Here is a 26,570-nt window from a genome sequence, read left to right as displayed (position 1 = left end):
CATTCTTTGTTTAGCACAACCATCTTTTATCTACTCTTACCCCCAAAGTGCAGCTTATAGAGTAACACTTCAGGAAGTGAAAGGTTTGAGGCATTCCTTATAAACCACCCACATTCATGAGGATGCCAAGGAACCAATGAAAATAAATAAGCTTAAAGAAGGAAAAGAGCACTCTGCATAATTTCTTACTTTTCCTCAGATTCATGTAAGGCTCAATCTTTGCTCCCCACCAGTTATGTAATGGTTCTCCATTTTTTTTTTCAGTATTCCTTTAGAAACCTCTTAGATACACTGCTTCCTTTTGACTTTTTATTTTTAAATTTAATGTTTATTTTTGAGAGAGAGAGAGAGTGCAGAAGGGGCAGAGAGAGAGGGAGAAACAGAATTTGAAACAAGCTCAACACTGTCAGCTCAAAGTCTGCGTGGAGCTTGAATCCACAAACCTTAAGATCATGACCTGAGCCAAAGTCGTATACTCAGCTACTCAACCACCTGAGCCACACAGGCACAACATCATTTTGACAACCAGTTCTTTTCATAGCCCTTATATTTTAAAATATTAATGCATTTTGTTTATTGACAATTTGGGTGGGGAGTCAGACATTGTCAGGCTTTAATTTCATATTTTATGTTTGAAAAGCAATATTTTCTAAAATCAAAATTGGTACTAAGAAAGGAACCTACTTTGGTGGCCTAAAAACCTATACTTTTTTAAGAAACTAATTCAGGTAGGATTGAATGATTTTTTTTTTTTTTTTAGTTTATTTATTTTGAGAGAGAGTGAGTATGAATAGGGGAGGAACCGAGATAGAGGGAGACAGAATCTCAAGCAGGCCCTATACTGTCAGCACAGAGCCAGACATGGAGCTTGAGATCATGACCTGAGCTGAAACCAAGAGTCAGTGGCTCAACAGACTGACCCACCCAGTCGCCCCAAATGATAATTTTATTTTAAAAAGTTGCTTGCTCACAAATTCTTCAATCTTCAATGAAGACCTAACTTGACATGATAGTCAAGTTATGGATTTCATATTTACTATCACATTATTAAGTTACTTCTTAAACGTACTTAGTGTCATATCTTCAAGAGGAAATATACTCATTTGTGAAACAGGAAACAGACAAAATGAACCATGAAATGCACTATTGCTGTGGTTAACCACGTTAGCCACTGGGTGGCTCCACAATTCCACTCCATTCGTTATCTCTGACCATGGAAGTTTCCTGTAAAACCAAAGATGAAGAGTAAGGCTTTATTTACAGAATGCTTAATTAGGAACTGATGCAGCATTTACATTCTTGACATTTTATTTAGAAACAGTTCTGCTCATGTATGCAGTATTTTCTTGTGTTCTTTGATAACTGGGCATTTGATTTGCCAAGGAAAGGAGGGAGAAAGCCTAATTTTTTCGTTTACATTCATCATTTCCTATTCCAATTTTTAAATCAGAACTCAAAAACCTTCATTTGTGACATCTTAACTACTTTCATAACTATTGTTTTCAGAGCGCTGTAATAAAATAATTCAAGTAAAAACAAGAAATGTTACCATTAGATAGAAATTTAGTATCTACTTTTATTTATTTATTTTTTAAATGGTTTATTGTCAAGTTGGTTTCCGTATAACAGCCAGTGCTCATCCCCACAAGTGCCCTCCTCCATGCCCATCACCCTCTTTCCCTCCCCCCCATACCCATCAGTCCTCAGTTTGTTCTCAGCATTCAAGAGTCTCTCATAATTTGCCTCCCTCCCTCGCCTCCCTATTTCCCTCCTTCTTCTCCCCCACAGTCCTCAGTTAAGTTCCTCCTAATCCTCCTATGCGTGCAAACATATGGTAGCTGTCCTTCTCTGCCTGACTTATTTCGCGCAGCATAACACCCTCAAATTCCATCCATGTTGCTAGATATGGCCANCAGTTGAACAGATCAATGAAACCAAGAGTTGGTTTTTTGAAAAAATAAACAAAATTGACAAACCTCTAGCCAGGCTTCTCAAAAAGAAAAGAGAGAGCATTCAAATAGACAAAATCATGAATGAAAATGGACTGATTACAACCAACCCCTCAGAAATATAAGCAATTATCAAGGAATACTAAGAAAAACTATATGCCAACAAACTGAACAACTTAGAAGAAATGGATAAATTCCTAAACACACACTTACTACCAAAATTCACACGGGAAGAGATAGAAAACCTGAACAGACCCATAACAAGTGAGGAAATCAAATCAGTTATCAAAAATCTCCCAACAAATAAGAGCCCTGGGCCAGATGGCTTCCCTGGGGAATTCTACCAGACATTTAAAACAGAATTAATACCCATTCTTCTCAAACTATTCCAAAAGATAGAAATTGAAGGAAAACTTCCAGACTCATTTTATGAAGCCAGCATCACTTTGATTCCCAAGCCAGATAGAGACCCAGCAAAAAAGGAGAACTACAGGCCAATATCCTTGATGAATACAAATGCAAAAATCCTCAGCAAGATACTTGCAAACTGAGTTCAACAGCACATAAAAAGAATTATCCACCAAGATCAAGTGGGATTCATTCCTGGGTTACAGGGCAGGTTCAATATTCGCAAATCAATAAATGTTATACATCACATCAACAAAAGAAAAGATAAAATTCATATGATCCTGTCCATAGATGCAGAAAAAGCATTTGAAAAATACAGCATCCCTTCGTAGTAAAGACCCTCAAGAAAGTCGGATAGAAGGAACTTACTTAAACTTCATAAAAGCCATCTATGAGAAGCCCTCAGCTAACATCATCCTCAATGGGGAAAAACTGAGAGCTTTCCCCCTGAGATTAGTATCTACTCTTAGAAAGGTAGAAAGGTACATTGGTGTTAGCTTCTACCTCTAGGAGATGTCACTGTGTTCTGTTAAGGGCTCGTGAATAGAAGAAGACAGAAATAAGCCACAAAGATGTAGAATTAGACTCTGATGAAGGGATCCATAAGGCTAAATCTCCTTGGAATCACAAATCCACGCCTTGGATCTAATCATAATTTAGAAACTTGACCTCAATTTATGTTTCTAGATGCCATTATCTTTGCATTTCATGCATTTATGATAAGCTCTTCCTCCATCCTGACTACTTTTAGTCTAATATTTCAACCCCAAACTTATCACTTTCTTGTTCTTGGTTCCTTTTCAATCTCCTGTCCCCATCTTTATCTTGTTTTGTTTTGTTTTGTTTTGTTTTTTATTTGCTGTCCCTTTTCATTTGCTAGGTTGAGTATATACTTTTTGAATGAAAAGTCATTGTTTTAAAAATTCTTCCTTAGCTCTGAATCATTCCTTCAAAGGAATTCTAGAAATCTAACATAAATGGTTCAGAGTTTCAGATGCCCCTAAATGTGAATACAATTAAATGAATACTTGAGCTAGTAATCACGTTATTTAATAAGTCGGCTGTATAACTGATATACTAATCTGCTTGGGGAAACTAATGAATGGTGGAATCAGATTTTTTAAAAAGTTTGAGTTCAAACAGCAGTGAAATTAGAAAAAGAACACATTTTAAAAAATTTTTAGCATATTTATTTTTTTATTTTTGAGAGACAGAAAGACAGAGATAAGTGGGGGAGAGGCAGAGAGAGAGACACACACACAGAATCCAAAGCAGGCTCCAGGTTCTGAGCTGTCAGCACAAAGCCTGATGTGGGACTCGAACCCACGAACCCTGAGATCATGACCTGAGCCAAAGTCGGATACTTTGAGCTACCCAGGCACCACAAAAGAGAACATATTTTTGGTCCTGCACACTGTCAACAGAGTAACTAAAAACTTAATTTAATGTTGATGACAGGACTCCAAGGGAGAAAGTAGAAATTAGATAACAAGTTCACTTTATCAGGAAAAAAATAGTCATAACTTTGAAAATACATCACTTTAAACATATTCAAATAGATAAGGAAGAAGAGGTAATGTAGGATCTTGGATCCCCGGTTTGAGAATGATTTAATATCGTGTAATTCACAGAGTTCTCTGAAAAAAGTGAGAAGAGCAAGGAATCTGATTGCTGATCAGGAAGAAAGGGTGAATCACAATTACCATCCTACCCAGAGAAAATAAATCCGCACAAAATTCTAGAAGCCCAGTCATACCATATATCTTAAGGGTGGGTCAAACCCTTATGCTGCCTGTCACATATGTCAATAGTACTATCTCCCCAGTCACAAGCAAGCATATTTCCATAGTGTGGGAGCCAAAAGGCAGCAACCACACCCACGCCATAGGCTTCATTATTTCCCAAGTCTTCTGAGATTAGACTTCTGGTTTTTTTCATGAGACTGCAGTGGCTGGATCTTCTGGAACACCAGTTTACATATAAATTACAATTCTTGGATGCGGCTAAATCTATAACACTCTTCATCCATAGATAGGCTTGTGTCAACAGTTTTAGATCAAAAATGTATTTAAATATTCCTAATGTCTAATGTGTTTGTGCAGATACTAAGTTTCCTTTTGCTGAAACTTGAATTGTTATTTCTTTCTTTTTATGTGAATAGTGAGATGCATCCTGAATATAAAAAATTATGAAGAATCATAGAATGAACTTCTAGGTGCCCATTATACAGCCAAGTCAAATTTTAACATCTTCCTTATTTGCCTGAGCACTTTCCTTAGAATTTCTTAAACAATTAAAATATTTTAGATGTAGATGAAATCCCTGGTATCATCTCTCCCAATCCCACTGCCCATTATCCTTCCCATCATGTAACCACCACCATGAATTTGGTGTTTATGATCCATGCGTGTTTTTATAGCTTGAGAATATATGTATGTATTCCTAAACAAAATATACATAAATCAACATTTTAACCTTTTCTAAAAAGTAGCACCATATTTCATATAGCCTTCTGCAATTTGCTCTTTTTACTTAACACTGTATTTTTTTTTCTAGCAGAGAGAGAGAGAGAGAGACAGCGTGAGCAGGGGAGGGTCAGAGAGAGAGGGAGTCACAGACTGAAACAGGCTCCAGGCTCTGAGCTGGCAGTCAGCACAGAGCCCGACGCGGGGCTCGAACCCACGAACCGCGAGATCATGACCTAAGCGAAAGTCGGACGCTTAACCGACCAAGCCACCCAGGCGCCCCGTTAACACTGTATTTTTAAGATTTATCCATTCTGAGAATGTTACTCAGCCATAAAAAAGAATGAATCTTGCCATTTGAAACAACATGAATGGATCTAAAGGGTAGAATGCTAAGTGAAATAGGTAAAAGAAAAAGAAATACCATATGATTTCATTCGTACATGGAATTTAAGAAATAAAACAAGCGAGCAAAGAAAAAAGGAGACAAACCTAAAAACAAACTCTTAACTACAGAGACCAAATTGGTGGTAATGGGGGATATGGGAGGGGGAATGGGTGAAATAGGTGAAGGGGATTAAGAGCACACTTATCATGATGAGCACTAAGTGATGTACAGAATTGCTGAATCACTATATTGCACACCTGAAACTAATGTAACACTGTATGTTAATTATGCTAGAATTAAAAATAGACGATTCACAGGTAGATAGGTAGATAGATAGATAGATAGTTAGATGATTTATCCATTTTGCTACATCACCATCAATCTACATTTGTTTTAATTTAGACCTGGAGTGCAGTTTTCTCTGATTTTGCTTTCAATGGGCTATTTGGTCATACAGAAGTTTACCATATAGTGGAGAGAATGGGGAATCAAAACAATTTTTGAAACAGCAATGATTTCGATCCTATCTGCTTACCATGGAAAAATGGATTAAGAAAAATGGTCTGTTTTCAGACTTTCTCACATAGTTTCTAAATATGACCTAAGCTATTCAAGTAATTAACACCCCCAAAGTTTTTCTATATGTTATGAACACCAATAAACCATCACTGATCTGCTGGGCTGCAAGATAGAGAGGTCTTGCCCTAGGAGTTAGTGGTCTCACACTCTTGTTCTAACTCTACTAACTTTAGCAATTAGATATAATTCCTCTGGGGTCTCATTCTTCTCATCTATAAAATGAATCAGTTGGATCAGTTCCTCTTGCTAATTTCAATGATCTCTGAAATAGATAAATAAAAATTATGAAGACTTAAAATTTATTTTAAATCATAGGCTTTCATAGAATTTTATTTTCTGTCTGAAATAAAATTTTATTATAGCACTTTGAGAAGGAAACGGCATAATGCATGAACACCCATTTTTTTAGGACATAGAGTATATTTAGCTATTTAAATTAGTATGTAGGTGTATAGTCACAGCTTTGCCTTCATTCCACACCTTGTTCGCATCTATAATCTATTTAGTTCTTCTGAGTCCTTGGTGAATGGACCCCAATTATGACACTGCTCTTGTGGGGAAATAGGACCCGCTTCCATGATCCATTTCCTGATATGGATCCGGGAGCACATTGTAGGGACTCTGTCGGCAAATTGTAAGGACTGCACTTGGGAATGTATGATGTTAGAATCACCTGCGGATTATTTGGCAGTCAGTTACTATTCCTGGACCCTTCAAATACAAAAGTAGAGCTACAACCTGCGGAGTTCTCTTGCAATCCTTTATTAGAAACATAGAATAAGTCATTTTAGAGGGTTTTTGAATTTCTAATTGCATATATAAATAGCTATCAGTCTGGAGAATAGCTGAACATAATCAAAATATAATCTCTCTTATAACACTGGAAGCTTTATAATAACACAAAATGCCACGCCTTCTATCTCCCTCATCCTCCCACTTTTACCAACTCCTGTCCACAATCTCAAAAGACACATTAGAAAATCCTTTTAAACCACCATTTACTTGGGGGGGTGGGGGCCTGGGTGGCTTAGTCGGTTAAGCGTCCGACTTTCGCTTAGGTCATGATCTTGCGGTTCGTGGGTTCGAGCCCCGCGTCGGGCTCTGTGCTGACTGCCAGCTCAGAGCCTGGAGCCTGTTTCAGTCTGTGACTCCCTCTCTCTCTGACCCTCCCCTGCTCACGCTGTCTCTCTATCTCTCCTAGAAATAAATAAAACAGTTAAAAAAAAAACCCACCATTTACTTGGGTGCCTGGGTGACTCGGTTGAGTGTCTGACTCTTGATTTCTGCTTAGGTCACAATCCCAAGGGCGTGGGATCGATCCCTGTAGCAGACTCCACGCTGAGTAGAGCCTATTTAAGATTCTCTCTCTCTCTCTCTCTCTCTCTCTCTCCCTCTGCCCCTCTCCCCAGCTTGCATGCACTCTCTCTTTCTCTCTAAAATAAATAAAATGAAAAAAAAGATTTACACCATCATTTACCTTGACGTAAATTTAAAAGTGTGATCAAGGACAGAAACAACATAGGTGCTACAAGTGTGAAAACAAATCTTGATGATTGCCCAAGTATCTAATAACTTGTTCACCAGTACTCTGTTTTAAAAATATAAACTTTCAGGGCACCTGGGTGGTCCAGTCTGTTGAGCGTCCTACTTCGTCTCAGGTCATGATCTCGCAGTTCAGATTCAAACCCAACATCGGGCTCTCTGCTACAGCGCAGGGCTCACTTTGGATCCTCTGTCCCTCTCTCTCTCTCAAAAAATAAACATTAAAATTTTTTAAAAATATAAATCTGTGTGAATAATGGATTATTATGATTTGCCTATTTCCCCCTCCTTTTTAGCATAATTTTAGCATTATCCCTAATTTATTGCTATAGGCAATTACTTTATTTTGCCTTGTTTCACCAAAAAACCATCTAATTTTGTGGAAAACCATTCTGCTCCTGTAACATTTTAGTCCATAGTTTCCCAAGACTTTTGCACTAAGACTCCAATTATATTATCTCTTGGGGATATGATAAAATTATGTTAAACATCATGTTAAAGCTGTGGATTTCCTTTACTGCCCTACATAGCAGCCTTACTTCCATAAATTCACAGATTATATTTAAGGAATCAGAGAACTTCCTTTCTTGATTTTATTCTCATTAAATCTTCTGGGACATTTGTTCATTAAAGAAGATTGGTTCACTTAAACTATGTCCATTAAGTTTGTAGGTCATGCTACTAGTCAAATGCCAGGGCTCTGAGTGCGTAGGATTTCGTGGTCAAGTATAGCTCTCTTTATGTTCACAATCTCTTTCTCATGTCCTCCTCACTTGCACCATCTTGCACCACTGTTATTCACTGTTACTCCTGCTAATAACTCCACTTAGATGCTCTCATCACACCTCCTTTCCCGTAACCCCTTCCCCCCACTAAGTTTCACTTTTCCCACTTCCATTTAGCTGCATCTGCTCTGATCTGTAGGCTTATTTTGCCTTAAACCCTAGGCAGGTGAACAGAGGCAACGCTATCAACCTGTCCAAAAAGCAGTGCAATGGCGGAGGGCATGGGAGCAGGTGGTAACAAGAGCATCCAAGTGAAAGTGGGCCAGGCCTGGGGACCTGCTGGGCTGGCCCACTCACAGGCATTAACGGAAAGGCAACGTGAAGCAGGAGGCATCCCTGTTTCCGTAGGGTGTGGGAGCAGGAAGGAGGAGGCAGCAAGGGGGAAAGAATTCTCAAAGAAAAGTAGAAAGCCATGATTAGAGTCCCCAGATCAAGTGCCAGTGTCATGTCCAATGGGTTGGGAGAAGGACCAAAGTCAGTGCGGTAGAGCCAAGAATTTGCCTCGTGCTTTGGCTTTAGCAGAACGCGGGCGCACGCAAGGAACAGCATCTGAGCTGATCGCTGCCAACACAGGCAGAAATCAAGAGTGCCAGAGAAAACGCGGTGGCAGAAGAGGCCACCACGGGAGTAGCTGAGGCACGGGTTAGGAAGCAGACAGCAAAACCGGCAGGGGCTGCTGGGCTGACCTGGCACCAGGAAGGACAGAGAGGCTGGCACAGATTGATGGTAGCTGCTAGGCAGGACAGGCGAGCTTGGCCAGTACCACAACGGAGGCCATGTCGGGCTTTGATCAGGGAGGCTAAGGCTCATGTGAGAAAGTAGAAGAGACCTACCAGGTAAGCCAAGGTAGACAGCGGTCAGGATGAACAGACACAGGGCAGGCCAGATGGCTGTTACTATGTGTCCGTTTTCTAGCTGTAATCAAATAACCAAATTAAAATGTAAGTCAATTCAGGCCAAGGTCAATTTGAATTCTATGCTTTGCTGGCGATACAGAATCATTAATTGTTCAATAATGCCCATGCTAAACCCATTCTGAAATGGGGACAGTTGTATCCCTTATTATTGGCCTGGATGTGTTCAACAAAAAGAAAATGATGAAGGCAAAGCCATGTAACTATTTTTAAAACTGATGCTCATTAATAAGGTCTAGGGAATCTTGAGGAGATTTAACTTGACAATGTTGAGGTTCATATAACTTTATGTCGAGAATTCATTTTCCAGGAATAATTTATCTCAATTAGTCACATTTTTATCTTCTACTGGAGTGTAAATTTAATCTAGCAAGAATATCTACCACTTTAGTACTAACATAATCTTTTTCTTTAGACGAAAAAAATAAAAGAATGTTTATGTATGTATATGTGTCAAGACTAAAAATTAAATGTAGGTTGAAATCTGTGGCTAAGAACAAATGATTGGCAAGTTCACAAGTTAGAACTTACAATTCCACTGTGAAGTTGACTAACCTGTTAGTGTAAATAAGATTGCCAGCATATAGAGTTGCGTGGGTGGCTCAGTCGGTAAGTATCTGACTCTTGATTTCAGCTCAGATCATGATCTCATGGTTCATGAGTTCATGAGAGCCCCACACGGGGCTCTCCACTGTCAGTGGGATTCTCTCTCTATCCACCCTGCTAATCTCTCTCTCCCTCAAAAATAAATAGATAAACTTAAAAAAAAAAAAAGATTACCAGCATATGAAAAAGGTAATCTTGTCTCAATTGTAGCCACAGATTGCAAATCTTGCATCAGTTCAAGTTTTTGCCAACAGATGCCAATGACTTTACTGAAAGCAAAAGATATTTAGAATGGAAATGGAAGTGTAATCACAGCCTAGTTGATTAGCATGCTCATTGTACTTCATTATTAGGATACTAACAAACAGTCAGCTTTTGAGTTGATCAGTGACACGTTCAACATATCACAGGAGCATAATTTTTTAAATGATTTGTCCAAAGTTTCCATCAATCCATCCTAGCAACAAGAGCCAAGTGTTAGAGTTATTGCCGCCTGAATTACAACAGCTGCCCGGGGAATCTTGCCCAAACAGCACGTTGACTGCTATTCACAGTACTATCTGGTCTTTCCCACCCCCAAACATACACAAAAGATTTTTGTCATTCTTGGCATCGGTTCGTAGAAGTAGCAAGACATGCCAGTAGAACTCCAAAGGCAGAATGTCCCTTCCACCTGTTTTATGTTGTAAGACAGACTTCCAAGCGCGAGGCGGTGTGGAGGGCTGTCTCCTTGAACGGCAGCTGAATGCACCCAGCAAGGTCCCCGGCGGCAATGCCCAGGCACTGAAGCTGGCCATTCAGGAGAACTAAATGGAGAAAAGAAACTTGAGCAAACCGCTTCCTGGAACATTGAGAACCTAAATGGAAAATTAAGAAGTACCAGATTCTCTCTACTTTCATACCAGCCAAGGTCAGATTAACAAGCTCCTATCTATTCTAATCTTTCCCCCCAAAAAGGGCTATGACAATATGAAGGTAGTAAAAGTTATCTTTTTTTTTCCTTTTAGAAAATAGTGTCGCTTACCGCTTTATTATGCTCTTACTTGAGAATTTTCCCCCATCCCAAAGTAACCACTTTGTACCAAAAAAGAGCTTCTCCTAGGGAGACAAGTGCCTTATTCTACATCTCCAAGGGACAGCTCCTTAGGTAAAAGGCATTGGATATGCCAGTTTGCTTGTTGAACATTCTCCAGACATATCACATTAACAAAAAGCTGGGGTGAAAGTCTGGCCTCTGCCTGCTTGGCAAAAATCTCACCACTCAGTAGGACACCTAGACGGGGAGAATTTGGGGCAAGAAAAGCTGCCACAGTCGAGTACTCATTACCAGTCACGAGGATAAACTGATAGCAAAACACCTAGAAGTCACAGGCTTGTGTTAATTTGGTGCAATCTGCCCGCCATCCGAAACGGGGCTTTCAAACTTAGAAGCCTAGCAGTTTCAGAAAGTAATAAGCACAGTTCGAGGGGGCAGGGCAGAAATCCTCCAGCTACTTTCAGTTTTTCAGGAAGCTTGAAAGTTAATTGTTTACTCAAAATAAAGCCTCAAGGATGACTTTTAGTTAGGAAAAAAAAATCTGGATTCCTTGATTGCCTTTTGGGAAGATAAATTCATTGTTCTTTAACAAATGTGTTTGCAAAATCTTTCCAACTTTTCAAATTTCTGTGGAGGAAATCATATTAAAAGAGGTTTTCAGTGGGGAAGAGTTTAGAAAACCCTGTCCGGCAGAAAACTCTTTTAGGGATGTAACTTCTCAAGTTGTTTCATAAACATTTCACAAACAGTGGCTTACTTCCCATTATGCTGTGCATCTAATTCAATCAAAGTACTGAAGATTTACAAAGCTTGTTGGAGGAGCGGCTGTGGGAAATTCCAGAGCTGCCGCCCGCCTGTGGAGACTTCCTTTACTGAGTGTCTCAGATCCCAGACACTCAGATCCAGATCCCACGGCCTTACTTGCCAGAGCTGCAAAGAAATGATAGAAATTCAGTAGAAGTAGACCTTGCCTCAGCCAGGGAGCCTTCTCATAAAGTTAGGGATTCTTCAAAGAGGTTTTACCAAAGCAGAGACACAGCATGCATACAGACTTCCACAGATTTGAGAAACACAGACAACGACGTTTCTTATTTGCCCTCCTCTCGTTTCATCAGCAGGAACAAATTCAGTTGTTTTCAATTGGCACGGAAGTGTATTTATTCATTGTCATCGGGCAGTACTCATGTACCTATCATGTGCCGGGCTCTGTGCTAAGTGCTGGGGATATAAAGATGGATAAGACTCACGGTGCCACGAGCAGGATTGTCAAAAACTGACCTCCTTCTGGGTTGCTTGGACAAGCCAGCTGGGACCTGGGCTTCTCACTTCCCACAGAAGGGATTGTACCCACACCTCTCACAGGACCAGTTTCTCCCTTCCATACAACCAAGGTCTTCAGGTGCTGGGTAACTGATTTTCCCAGGCAACGCCTGTAAAGACCTAGTATTTAATCCCAAACTGGATGACATCCAAAAAGTTTGATTATTCTCCCACCATCTAGGTCATTTCCACTCTTGCCCTATAAGCAGCAAGGGGACAAATTCCCTTCCCTGCAATGTCCACCCATGGTGTGTCCAGCAGGAATCTTGGCCCATCTCTTCTGTCTTCTTGTTCATTCTTGCTTTGTAAATTTCCCCACGAAAGCCTATGAGATTTCATGGAATTCATCACAAATCTTGTCGCATGACAGGTGATGAGCATGAAAGCATCTTATAGAACAATGCTTCCCAGCTTCTGTAATACTACTCGGCACAATGCTGAAATCACCTGTTCCAGAACAAATCCTATCCTTTGACACAAAAGATTTAATTTTCAGTTCTTGTGGGATCTAGCCAAAGGAGGAAGTTGGGAAACCCTTCAAGGGGTGAACACTTCTTCCCAGCAGAGGATTTTGTGCCATGGATCTCCAGGGTTCCTTCTCTAACAGCTCAGCTCCTATGGACCATGCCTGTAGCAAGCCTCCCACAACCATTGATCACATACATGGGTTTTTTTTCATGTGTTCATTACTTTACACACTTAATCAGAGCTGTTTTAAGTCTCAAGAAAGATGATGGACTGGAAAGTGACTTGAAAGAGCATAAAGCTCTAACCAAGTGACATTATTTGAATATCAAAGGTATATTTACCATAAGTTATCAGTTCCATTTTTTTTGTTGTTTGTTTTGTAGCTAAGAACTTATTCTCCTGATGAAGGCTTGTTATAAAGCTCAGAATATAAAATACACGTATGTTAGCCTGTTCCACCTGAACTGAGTTGGAGGGGTGATACTCCAAGGATTCTGAGGAACACTCTTTGAAAAATACCGCAAGAGGGAAAACACATTGGGCTCTGCACTGACAGTGTAGAGCCTGCTTGGGATTTCTCTCTTCCTCTCTCTCTCTCTGCCCCTCCCCAGCTTGCTCCTCTCCCTCTCTGCCAAATAAATAAATAAATAAATAGACAAACAAACAAAGAAAATCACTGCGACTTCTGCCAAAAGGGTAAAAGAGTTTAGAAGTGTCTTTAAAAAATAAATCTCAGCTGTCCTGTAACTTGACAGGCAAATACAATTGATGATATTCACTTGATGGCGAATACACAAATCTACACGTGTGATAAAACTGCGTAGAACAAAATATGCTCACACACAAAGGAGTACATGTAAAACGGGTGAAATCTGAATAAGATCCATGGATTGTATCAATGTCAGTTTTCTGGTTGTGATAGTGTACTGTAGCTTTGTAAGATGCTGCAACTGGAGAAAACTGGCTGAGGGGTACCCACCAGCTCTCCCTGTGTTAGTTCTTCCAACTGCATGTGGCTCTACAATTATCTGAAAATAAAAAATTTTATCATAAATAAATAAATAAGTCCATGGCATGAATTTCTTATCCTGTCATTTTCTCCTTCTGAAATCACAGAATGGTCAAACAAAAACTTACGTCTGACCCACAGCTGAGCCTCTTTGGTGTTTATACTGATGGCATAGGCAGGCATATCAGGGAGTGTTCAGGTATAAGTAACAGAAAATGCTAACCCAGCTGACTTATGCAATAAGGACTATGTGGTACACTATGTAATATGTCTTGAGTAGGGTTGTCCCATGGTCACTTGGGTTCAGTAGCTCACCATCATCAGTCAAGACCTACATTCTTTCCATCTTTCGACCCTACCCTCTGTAACATGTTAATTTTGTCCTTAGGCAAGCTTCGCTAGCAAACGGCCGCAAGCGTACCGTGCCATATATTTTCATAAGTTTCAATCTAAGAGCAAGGAAACATTTATGGATCTTTCTGCCACTTGCTTTACCCACTTGTTTTTATTTGTATTGGCCAGGATCAAATCACAAGCACTTCCCTACATGAATCACTGGCCAGGGGAATAGTTTTACCATTATCCTTAGACAGACTCCCTAGGGGTGGGAGATGGTTATATCAAGAAAAAAAAAAAAAAAAAACCCACGCATCCAACTTCCTCTNTACCATTATCCTTAGACAGACTCCCTAGGGGTGGGAGATGGTTATATCAAGAAAAAAAAAAAAAAAACCCACGCATCCAACTTCCTCCAGTGAGTAAGAGACAGGGGTGGACAGAAGATGGACAGGCAACCCGTTACCAAGGAGCCACAGTGATGTGGGGTGAGAGTTACCCTAGATTTTCAGGCATTTCTTTCAACAGCCATTGACTCTCCTAGAAAATTTTGAGGCAAGCTCAGAAGATGAAGAAGATGGAGCAGGTACCAGAGCACCCAGAACAACTGGAAGGAAGATAATTTTACTGCCAATTCCTGATTCCACACTAATGAGAATGAGGAGTCCAGCTTCCCGCGGAAGCCTGAGGAGCTCAGAACCAGGAGGTGAGCAAGGGAAAGAGGCTGCCATAGCAGAAACCCAGAGAATGAAACTCCTTCCAGGAGCTGGCAGAGCTGAACTTGTTAAATATCCTGTCCTTGTTAAATATCCTGCAATTTTTTTTTTTTTTTTTTTTTTTTTTTTTGCTTTGCTTTGTTTTGCTTGAGTGAGGGCTCAATTAAAGTAAAATAATGTGGAAGGCTTTTTTTTTTTTTTTTAAAGAGTAACTTTAAAAGTGAGGAAATGCAACAGCCACCTTTCAGATTATTTCCTGGTCATCAGAGATTTCATTTTTTCTTTACTCCAAATTTCTGACCTACAAGTATAGCGCCCAGTGTAGTGTTTGTCATTTTTTTCCTTGCTTAATTGTGTGAGATAAAACTCATTGAAACTAGAGGCAAGGTTCGAGGGATTTGAAGACCAATCAGGGATGAAGAACGCCTCTTGCTTTCTGGAGTTGGTGCCAGAAGGAGAGTCTGGGAGGGAACAGGAGTCAGAGTGTATATTCAAAGATATGACCATATTTGATGGGGTTGGAGGGGTACAAAGTATGGTGTAAATGATGGATTTTCCTGTCTCCCCCACTCCAATGTTGACCTTAAGGAGGCAGAATTGCAGGCAGTTTCCCCAGTGCCTATCTGTATGCCCAATACCTATCACATACCATATATACTATTCATTAATATATTCATTATTCATTAATCAAAACTTTCCTTCTCTACTTTCAAATTATAACAGGCTAGAAGGGTATATCCTTTCTGGGCCATAGCCTCAAGAAGAAAGGAAGGGAGCGGAAGCTAGCTGTCTCTGTCACCCTCCATTATACTCTCCACATTTGTGGTTCTCTATTAGGACCCACACTTGCAGAACCCCAGTCCTGGAACAGGAAATGGTGGGCAGGGTGGAGTCACCCCAGCTCAGGGAAGACCTTCACCTACCTGGCACTTGAGTAAAGAGTGGGGGTGGCAGACTATTCTTTGTACAGGTCTGAATCTTACTGCTGGAACTAGACCTCAGTGCTATATCTCCAGACCTGGAGGGCTTGCTGTCCTGGCCACAGGCCACTCTTCCCAAGTTGTGGGCAGTTGAAGCTGCTTGAACTGGATAGTGAGCTCCTCTAAACTTTAAAAGGATGGGGAAGAATGTCGTTGCTCCTTTCCCCCTGGAGAAACTTTACAAATGAGCTTGACAGAGCCCCTCAAAACCTACATAGGGAACCAAATTATTCACAATCCTCTTTATTCTTCTAATTTCTCTTTTCCCTCCTTTTTTTCCTTCTACATGTCTTTCCTCCCTTTCCCTTCCTCTACTTATGCTTGTGATTCCCTCTTTCTCTCCTGTTTCCCCAACTATTCTTCCTCCACCCCAGTAGAGGTGATACTTTGGAACCGAAAGAATATTTCTATATTTATTGAAAGCAGTTGTCTCTTTTGCATAGCATTCTCTGACCCTTCATAGAAACGATTCTTCTATCCCAAGTTTACCTTCAAAATAATTACTGAAGACTAAAGAATTATAATGTATGTAAATTCAGTACATTAAAAGGGAAAAATAATTTAAATACTAGCATTTAAGCACTCTGGCCTCTATTATTTTAAAATTAGAATTTGGGAGCACCTGGGTGGCTCAGTCAGTTGAGTGTCTAACTTCAGCTCAGGTCACGATCTCGAGGTTCATGGATTCGAATGGGTTGGGCTTTGTGCTAACAGCTCAGAGCCTACTTCGGATTCTGTGTCTCCTTTTCTCTCTGCCCCTTCTCTGCTCACACATACACGCTCTCTCTCTCCTTCTCTCTCTCAAAAATAAATAAACATTAAAAAGTTTAAAATTTAAAATTAGAGTTTGACTTGATGCCATTCATATTGGAATTCCTAAAACTACAACCATCATCCATGGTCTACAGGCTTCTTTTATCTATACATACATTTCCTTTTCCATTTTCCATAGCATGATGAGAGGTTGCATTTGGGAGGGTACGAGAGGTTGCATTTGGGAGGCTAAGTGGAGAAGCGGAGGAAGCCATTTTAGACTATCATGAAATGTTAGAGGAGAGGTGGAGGAAAGCATGAGATGTCAGCCCTCGCCTAGGCTGGCACGTTTACTTTTGCCTGACTGAGCTCACTTCAGAATAAAAATGTCTTCCCCCTTAATTAATTTAAAATTAGTTTTCAATCTGTTGTGCAGAATTCAGTCTGCCCTTGTACACTTGTGTACACCACATGTGTGCGCAACATCACCAGTTCTCAAAACCTGAGTCCGCAGCTCTGGGTCAGCAAGGCCAGCTAAGCCTCATCCAGAGTTTCCAGGTGCCAGGCCACTGTGTCGAGTTCTTCATATGTATCAGCTCATTAAATCCTTCAACAACCTTACCGTGTAGGTGTCTTAGTCTTCTGGGCCTGCCTCCACGAAATACCATAAACTGCTGGCCACCGCGATAGACAGTTATTTTCTCACAGATGTAGAGACTAGCAGCCCAAAGGTCAAGGTGTCAACAGCAGGACTGGTGTCTGCGGAGAGCTGTCTCATTGGGCGGCAAACAGGACCTCTTACTCTGTGCTCACATGGCCTTTCCCCTGTGCTCCTGCAGAGGGAGAAAGTGAGCAAGCGTTCTCCTGTCTCTTCTTAAAAGGACACCAATCTTTTTGGATCAGGGCCCCACTCTTAGGACTTAATTTAACCTCAATTACTTCCCTAGAGGCCTCATGCCTAAATACAGCCATACTGGGGGGAGGGGAGGGAATTAGGACTTCAACGTGAATTTGAGGAGAACACACCCAATCCTTAACGGTAGTAATGTTATCTCCCTCACTTTTCAGATTAGGAAACTGAGATCCAGCCAGGTTGGGTAATTTGCCCAGGATCGTGGAGCTAGTGAATGGCAACACTGAGATCTGACCTTTAGCATCATGCTCTTCAGCTCTAGGCTGTGCTGTGTCGTTTCGCCTGGCATGAGTCCTAATATCACAGCTAATAGCTCCCATCCCCAGCAGACAACTTACACCTGTCCTATCAGAATCTGAGTATTGCCATGCCTTTTTAAAAATAGTTTTTCTCACAGAAACACAATCTCTCACTATGATTATTATTTTATTAAAAATAGATTTTTACATTATCAAATTTAGAGAAATAATGTGTAGTTACCACCATCTCACTCTTAAAATGCTTGTACATCTTGGTTTATCACCTAGCAAAAACTTCCTCTAAGTTTCTGTATTTATATTCTAATGGCTGTAAGTATAACCGATGGTACTATTTTAAAGGCTCTATTACTTTTTAAGGATGATACAGAATCTGAGGCAGGCTCCAGGCTCTGAGTTGTTAGCACAGAGCCCGATGTGGGGCTCCAACTCACAAACTGTGAGATCATGACCTGAGCCGAAGCTGGAAGCTTAACTGACTGAGCCACCCAGGCACCCCAGGATTTAAGCTTTTTAATCCAAATTTCTGCTCAGAAAACTGGAGCATTGTAATTTGGTGAGGCTATTCTTAGAACTCTTACCAGTCAATGAAGAAAATATTTATACCTACTTACAGACCTTACTATGTTCAAATCAAGTATGTACTAAGGGGAATCTGACCTGATTGGCAATATTTCTAGGATTTGTAATGAAAAGTGTTCGGGGGTGGGGATGGTAGGAAGGAATGATGCATCGGATAAGAGCAAAGATGCTGCAATCTGGCTATCCCGGTCTGAATCCTAACTCTGCTGTGTCCTGGAGCAAGTCACTCAACATCTTCAAGTTTCAGTTTCCTCATTAGTAAAATGAAGCCAGTCGTAGCTTTTACCTTATGTAAGGATTAAGTGAGAGAATCCGTAAGTGTAAATTAAATAGTACCTGACTCACTAAAAAGTTAAATTTTTTCCTGCTTTGTGGATGTATAATTGACATCTAGCACTGTGTGAGCTTAAAGTATTTTAAACATAATGATTATAAACATAATGATTATAACATAATGATTTTATATACTTATTTACATACACATATACGTATATAATACATATATAAAACATATATACGTATATGCATATACTAATATATACACATATATTTATATACACATATATATAAAATAATGACCACAAGATTAGTTAGCACATCACCTGACACAGCTACAATTTTGTACGCATATTGTGAGAACTTTTAAAATCTACTCTCTTAGCAACTATTACATATCCAATACAGTGTGATTAACTGTAGTCATCATGCTATACAATACATTCCCAGAACTTATTTATCTTAAAACTGGAAATTTGTGCCTCTTGACCACTTTCCTCCACTTCCCCCAGCCCTCTCACTCCCATTTGTGGCAACCACCGATCTGTTCTCAGTTTCTAAGAGCTTGTTTTTTAGCTTCCACATATAAGTGAACTTGCATTGTATTTGTCTTTGTCTGACTTATTTCACTTAGCACAATGCCCTCAAAAACTCACTTCTTTAAAATTGCAAACTTCTAAAGAGTACGTTTTATACTTTTTAAAAATTCTCCAGGGCACATGGGCGGCTCAGTCTGTCGAACGTCTGACTCTTGATTTCTGTTCAGGCCATGATCCAAGGGTCATGGGATTGAGCTCTGCATTGCACTCTGCGCTGAATGTGGAGCCTGCTTGGGATCCTCTCTCTCTCACTCTCTGTGCCTTCCCCATTTGCAAACGTACGTGTGCTCTCTCTCTTCAAAAAAATTTTTTTCCAAAAATCCCTAACAGGAAGGGATGCAGTAAGTGTTAAAAGAAAGAACAATGAAGTCTGGAGAAGCCAATGCCCCACCCTGATCCATTCTCAATATTATTAGTTTCACCAGGAAACAGGAGAAGCTCTGTCTCGAGGTAAAGCAGGGCCTCACACATGCAAGAGCATTGCTAGACCACAGGCCTTGCTCTTAAACCACAGCTCCACTCCCCAGCCAATCATGAGATAGGGGCAGAGCTCTTGCTTTATTCCTATGACAAACAGGTTCTCACCTTCGTGGTTCTTATGAATTCTTTTATGTAAATGTGTACTCTATTCAGTCTTTTTTGGTGATGACATTGTGATACGGGGTATTTCCCTAAAGAATCTATTTAATTTTTTTAATGTTTATTCATTTATTTTTGAGAGAGTGTGTGTGAGTGTGGGAGGCACAGAGAGAGAGAGAGAGAGACAGATGGACAGACAGACAGACAGGCAGAATCCAAAGAAGGCTTTAGGCTCTGAGCTGTCAGCACAGAGCCCAATGCAGGGCTCAGACCCATGAACTGCAAGATCATGACCTGAGCCCAAGTCAGGTGTTCAAGCAACTGGGCCACCCAAGCCCCCTTCTTTTCAGAATCTATTTAAAACTGAGTATTTCAGTTGTTGGAGTGAATTAAAGTTATTAAGTACTACATAAAATATATTTTGGTCAGCTGAGCGTAAGTTTAGACTGTGAGCACAGACACTCATCAGCACAATGGCCACCCCCACAGACACTAAAGCACCTGCTTGCCTCTAATGACGTGAGGAATTTTGCTGTGCGACTTGGAGAGTAGGCCCCAGTGTAGTTGCTGGGATGGCTAAGGACCAAAAAGGTATGAAAGATGGTGTGGATTCTCTTCCTATATAGCTTTTTGGACTTGGTTTTAAGCATCCTTGTTAGATAGGTGAAGGTCAAGAAGTGGGGAAGCTATTCATAAGAAACTTATATGATTCTCAGTCTCGAATATCACTGCTTCAGACCCTGGGTGATGAAGAAAAGCACAGAACTGGGAGGCCAGGAGGCCATGTTCTCTGCTCCTTTGCGGACCCTCACTCTGCTCTGACAAGCCAAGGGCTTGGCGGCGCCAGGAGAGACTGTGGGCCTGGCACCAGAGCACTACTTTCATGATGGGCAGTGACAGTACTGACTCTTTCCAAGGGGCCCTGAAGGAGGCAGCCCAGGAGGAGCCAGAGCAGGAGGGAAAGGACCAGGTGGATCTGCATGGTTGCAGCAGCTGGTGTGTAAGCACGAATGACACATCCTGTTGGGGACGCCCTGAAATAGCTGGAGGACACTGAGGTCAAGCTCAGATCCTGTTGTTACCTTTGTAATTTGGACATCAAAAGGAAGCATAGCCTGACTTTACATAGTCTGGGAGAACTGGACATGCTGTAATTAAACTATAATTGCATTTAATGGGCTGCTTTATAAGTGACCTAATTTCACAGAATAATTGGTGGCTTACAATAAAATGCGATTGGTGACTTATAATAAATAAGGAGATTATTAAAGCCATTGCCAAAAATGTCTATGAATTGGAAAGATGAACACACAAGCAAAATATTTGAAGTAACAAAAAGAGGAAACTACAGAGCTTGGAAAGAATGCAACTCGCTCCATGGATAGCTATTACCACAGGTTCCAGCATTTCTTTTCAAGAAGAGCTTAGGAGTGGAAATATGGATGGAAGAGAGGACTTGTCTTGGCATTGACATACCACTCAAGACTGAGAAAATGTCAGGTTTTTAAAAATGTTCATCTATGTGTTTTGAGAGAAAGAGAGCGCACGCGTGCAGAGGAGGAGCAGAGAGAGAGAATCCCAAGCAGGCTCTGCACTGTCAGCACAGAGCACGAAACAGGACTCAATTCCAGGAACAATGAGATCATGACCTGAGCCAAAATCAAGAGTCAGACACTCAACCAACTGAGCCACCCAGGCGCCCCCATGGCGCTTGTTTTTTTATCAAAGGATGGGATGTTGATGAACATGGGTACCTTGGGGACCACTGCTGACCCCAAGGTATCCTTAGCTTTTGAGCCACTCCCAAACCAGCCTTGTCAACTACCATAGGACACACGGCATTGGCTTCCTTTCCTCCCAATCAGAACCACCTAGGGTGCAGGAAATGGGCCCAACACTGGGGGAGGCATGGCCACAGCTCTAGGAGACCACTTCCACCCAAACTCTGTCCACTTCCAGTTGACTGGCATCCCACTGTGGATTCCAATGAGAAACACCTCCTAGCAAACTCTATTGTTCGAGCAGTTTCCCTAAGAACAGAACTAAGGAAGCCCTCAGCGGCAGGCCAGCTTACCCTCTATTAATACTTTTAAATTATTTTTAAATATTGTATAAGTAAAATGCAAATACACGCTCATTGTAAGATAATTCAAAGAACACATATATGTACGTATGAAAGTCATGGTCTTCTATATGTAAATTACACCACAATAAAGCTATTTTTAAAAAGCTACCATTCTGCTTCACAATTCCACACCAGCCTCATGCATTCCTTTTCCCAGTCATAAAACCTCTGTTAACGGTCTCATGTGTAAACTTCCAGATCTTCTTTGGTATGTTTTCAGACACAAACGTATCTTCATGCACGTCTGGTCACATGAATATTCACGTGTTCATACATATATGTGGTGTACATGTACATTCAGAGTGTTTTAGTCAGAGTCCAGTCAGAAGGGAGGAGCTAGAAACTGCACAGGGAGTTTAACATAGGTGAGAGAGAGTTAAGAGGCCGGAGAATAGGAGGGAGCCACCCTCAACGCCTGAGGCCAGAGCAACAAGGGAAAAAGCAGAGTGACCCCGGGTGCTGAGGCCATCTGGAAGAATCCAGAACCACTGCAGCACTTCCAGGCTAAGGCTGGAACCATGGAGAAAGGGGTTGTACAGCAGAGGCTGGAGAACCGATGTGATGCTGCCAGACACCATCTGAAGCACAGAGAAGGGGAGACATAGCCTGCCTTCTCCCTTCCTCTCCTTTTCCAGGGTTCCTTCACTGGCCCTCTTTGGCTGGGTCTGTACGGGAACCTGGGGAAAACAGTTCCCAGGGATGTTAAGCCCAGGATAGAGGATGGTAGAGAATAGATCTGAGAGCAGACAGACAAAAGCCCAGCATATGTGGTTTAAAATAAAGTACATAAATAGCATCATGGGATATGCAGTGTTCTAAATTTATCCTAACATCTTTGCAGGGATGAAACCTGCTTAAAATGGCCATTGAGAGCAGGCTCGATCCACAGAATCAAGGTTACAGCAGTAGAACACAGAGGTGGGCGGCAGAAGGCAGAGGTGTTATGGGACAAATGCGCTCCCAGCGAAAGGGAAGTCACGTCACAAAGTGCAGGGTCAAAGGACTGGTATGGGTGCAGGTCTGTTGCATGGTAACCAGGCCTGGCCTCTCTAGAGAGAGTGGGGAGCAGAGCAGGGTTATGGGCTGATTATCACCCATGACTGGGCTCAACAGCTCAGAGTTTTTGGAATCTGAAGGGTACAAAAGTCTCTCATTTCAACTCACAGTTCTTATAGAATAAGGAACTGAAACACAGTGATGGCATGGGCTCCACAGCCAAGGCGGGGCCTCAAGACTATTTTTTGTCATTTTTTGTTTGGGGGGGAGACAGGAGGAGGTGTTGGGTACAGTGTAGCACCAGCGCCTCCTCCTTCTTCTGTAGGTCACAGAGCACCCAAGCAGAAGTCTAACGAGAAGTGGGGAGCCCTAGAAGCCCTCGCTCTAATACGACCTGTTTCATAAACAACGCGAGGCACCTGGCATGTCTTATGAAGGAATTCACCCAAGAAGGCCTTTTCCTTAGAAACTCCATTAGCCTCCACAGTCTGGTTTTAATTGTCATTGGCAAAATGTCAGAACTCTCAGCGTGTCCAGGAGCTGTGCTGGATACAAAGATGCACGAGGTACAATAAGGAATAAGCCATGTACTTCCAGGAACCCTGACTCTCACAGGGGATCCGAAGTGAATCAAAGGATTATGATGCCATGTGGTAACATCATAATATCTGCAGCACAGGAGAGGGAGTAAGAGAGTGCTGGAAGAGGGGAACTCGGGAAAGAGACTGGGGAGGCATCACAAAGGTGCCATGACAAAGGTGAAGAGGGAAAAATAAGGAGCTCCTCAGACCTCCAAGTCTGATTTTATTTTATTTATATTTTTAAGTCTATTCATTCATTCATTCATTCATTCACTATAGAGAATGAGCAGGGGAGGGACAGAGAGAGAGGAAGAAAAAGAATCCAAAGCAGTCTCCACGCTGTCAGCACAGAGCCTAATGTGGGGCTTAAACCACGTTGTGACATCATGACCTGAGCTGAAATCAAGAGTCAGCTCCTTAACCAACTGAGCCACTCAGGCGCCCCTCTAATTAAAAAAAAAATTTTTTANTTGGCCTGCCTGCACGTGATCTTGCTCGGAGGTGGTAGTCCCTTTCCACTCCAAGACACCCCAGATGAGGTTGGCATCAACAAGTTCATATTCCTATTCTCTTTTTTATGTTTTATGTTGTATTTTTTTTAATTTATATCCAAGTTAGTTAGCATATAGTGCAATAATGATTTCAAAGGTAGAATCCAGCGATTCATTCCTTGCATATAACACCCAGTGCTCATCCCAACCAGTGTCCTCCCCAATGCCCCTTGCCCATTTAGCCCATACCCCCACCCACACCACCTCCAGCAGCCCTCAGTTTGTCCTCTATATTTAAGAGTCTCTTACGTTTTATCCCCCTCCCTGTCTTTATATTATTTTTGCTTCCCTTCCCTTATGCTCATCTGTTTTGTATCTTTTTTTTTTTAATGTTTTTATTTATTTCTAGGAGAGAGAGAGAGAGAGAGAGACAGCGTGAGCAGGGGAGGGTCAGAGAGAGAGGGAGTCACAGACTGAAACAGGCTCCAGGCTCTGAGCTGGCAGTCAGCACAGAGCCCGACGCGGGGCTCGAACCCACGAACCGCGAGATCATGACCCAAGCGAAAGTCGGACGCTTAACCGACTAAGCCACCCAGGCGCCCCATCTGTTTTGTATCTTAATTTCCACTTATATGAGTGAAATCATATAAAATTTTTCTTTCTCTGACTAATTTTGCTTAGCATAATGCATTCTAGTTCCATCCACGTTGTTGCAAATGGCAAGATTTCATTCTTTTTGATTGCTGAGTAATACTCCATTGTTGAGAGAGTGAGTGGGGGAAGGGTAGAGAGAGAGAGACAGAGAGAGAGAGAGAGAGACAGAGAGAGACAGAGAATCCCCAGCAGGCTTTGCCCTCTCAATGTGGAACTCACGAGCCATGAGCTCATGACCTGAGCCAGTCAGATGTTTAACCAACTGAGTTAGCCAGGCCCCCTCATATTCCTATTCTTAACCAAATGGACGTAAAGCTGTTCTTTCACTTCCCCACGTAGCCCAGTCTTTATGACTTTGTTCTTTATCCCTTTCTGTCAAATCTTGCTACTCAGGAAGGCCACCTGAAGGCCTTGCGGTCTGGTGTGATAAAGAAAGAAAGGCTGATGTGAGAAACTAGTTCCTTACACTGCGCTCAAAAGCTCATAGTAAGAAGACTGTATTACAATGAAGCATTTATGAGCACAGGCTTTTGAAACAGACATGTCTGAGTTTAACACTTGTTCTTTCACTTCGCCATGTGATCTCGGGCAAGTTACCCTACACTGGTGAGCCCATGTTTTATCTTCTATAAAATGTGCTTAATAATAGCACCTACCTTGTGAGGTCATTCTTTCAACACATACTGAAATGTGCCTACTGTGTGCCAGGCACTATTCTTGAAGAAAGAGATTCAGCAATGGACAAACAGAAATCCCTGTCCTTGAGCCTACATTCTAGTGGAAGGCGATAGACGACAGAATTAAATAGAATACATATTATGTTAGAAAGGAAAAGGACTAGGGAGCATCAGGACAGATGCCGTTTTAGGCGGAATGGCCAGGGGGGCCTGAGTGCAGAGGTGACTTGGTAGATGCAAGACAGGGGCAGGAGGGCCTCTAGGGGCCAGGCTTCCAGGCAGCGGGAACAGCCTGAGCAGAGGCCCTCAGACAGCTGCTTTCTGTCTAGTAGGTTTGAAGAGCAGCAAGTCTGGCTGAAACCCACTGAGGGTGGGGACAGAGGGAGGGAAATGAGGTCAGAGTGGAGGAGAGCAGAGCAGTGGCAGGCTCCGGCTTGCATTTGAACAGGATCACTCCTGGGAAACGGGTTGGAAACCGGGTGTAGTGACAAGGGAGAGGCAAAGCACACTGTGCTCTTCCCTTGGCGCCTGGCATGATCTAACTCTGGCGAAGAGTGCCCACTGACCGAATCCACGCATGCACACCTGACAAGGGAAGACCTCAGCTTTGTTCTCTTTTCTGCCTCTTTCTCAACCATCCACCTACTGCCTGTGTCATTGGCTACCTTAATCACCCTGCTTGTAATCTTCTTCCCCTTCCTTCTCTCTCTGCTTCCTGCTCACCCCGCTGTCTGCCTTTACTTTCTCCTGTGAACGGTCTGTTCTCCAGGGTGCAGTGTTAGGATGTCCAGAGTGACATCTCTGTCATGCAGGTTGTCCTGAGGCCACGGGGAGGGCTTTGTAGCTTGGTCAGAGTTCAGCCAGGAAAAGAGAAGCCCTCTCTGTGCTTCAGGCAATTCCTAAAAGGCCACTAATGCAGGGAGTTAGAAGCTGACACCACCACAGCTGGACTAGGAGGGGCAAAGATCAAAAGGCCATTTCCAGGAAATCAACAAGTATAGGGCTTGTAGGGAAACCACCACCAATAACCCCACAGCCTTCAGCACCAAAGCAACTGATTCTTAGAGGGAACCTCACTGATACTAGCTACCACCTTGGTGTCACAACACCAGGTAAATTGTCACCATAGGCAACAGGGGTTTTCCCGGAAGTCATTCTAACAGTAAGATCACTAGCCACGACATAGTTGAGGTTCATGAAATAACTAGACACGATGTAACACAGAAATGTCTGATGATCACTTGAATATATTCCACTAAGCCAAACTCAACATGTCGCCAGCCCAGCTTTCCCTTATCTGGAGCCCCAGGATACCCACGGCCACTCTAATCCCCCTGACAAGGTAACAGAAGGGAAGTCAGAGTGGAGAGACACAGGACCTTAACTAACCGTGATTTAAAATATCTTGCTTTTGCTAATTTTACAAAACCATCTGGCTCTTTGCATACATACTTTGCTAGGTCCCTCCCAGGGCCCTCGAGTGCATGCTGTGAGTGAGGGCTCCTGAAGCTTTAGCTTCTCATGGAAAATCTGCCTCTGCCTGGAACAGAAGCAATTTACCTTCACGGGCCAGAGGGCTGACTCTG

General features: G+C 41.9%; 1 protein-coding gene across 13 annotated transcripts in view; it reads right to left on the bottom strand.

The window, feature by feature from the left end:
• Positions 1–931: 931 nt before the first annotated feature.
• LOC144240959 (uncharacterized) overlaps positions 932–26,570 on the bottom strand; it is a 39,126-nt gene continuing 13,487 nt past the window's right edge. For 3 of the 13 annotated variants that reach the window (XR_013337900.1, XR_013337903.1, XR_013337902.1), the window contains 5 exons: positions 16,877–17,087; positions 11,430–11,602; positions 10,223–10,493; positions 7,408–9,031; positions 932–1,224 (listed from right to left, as the gene is read on the bottom strand). Coding sequence is in view for 2 of the 13 variants with exons in the window: in XM_077775388.1 (XP_077631514.1) it covers positions 1,202–1,224; positions 8,950–9,031; positions 10,223–10,486 (369 nt within the window). In the remaining 11 variants the exon portion in view is untranslated. The other 10 variants (XR_013337904.1, XR_013337901.1, XR_013337909.1 and 7 more) reach the window with 7 other exon arrangements.

This window comes from Crocuta crocuta, unplaced genomic scaffold (assembly GCF_008692635.1).
Source record: "Crocuta crocuta isolate KB4526 unplaced genomic scaffold, BGI_CrCroc_1.0 scaffold197, whole genome shotgun sequence".
Classification (NCBI taxonomy): Eukaryota; Metazoa; Chordata; class Mammalia; order Carnivora; family Hyaenidae; genus Crocuta; species Crocuta crocuta.
The sequence above is the reverse complement of the archived record's forward strand: the minus strand, read 5'-3'. Positions and strand labels throughout refer to the sequence as shown.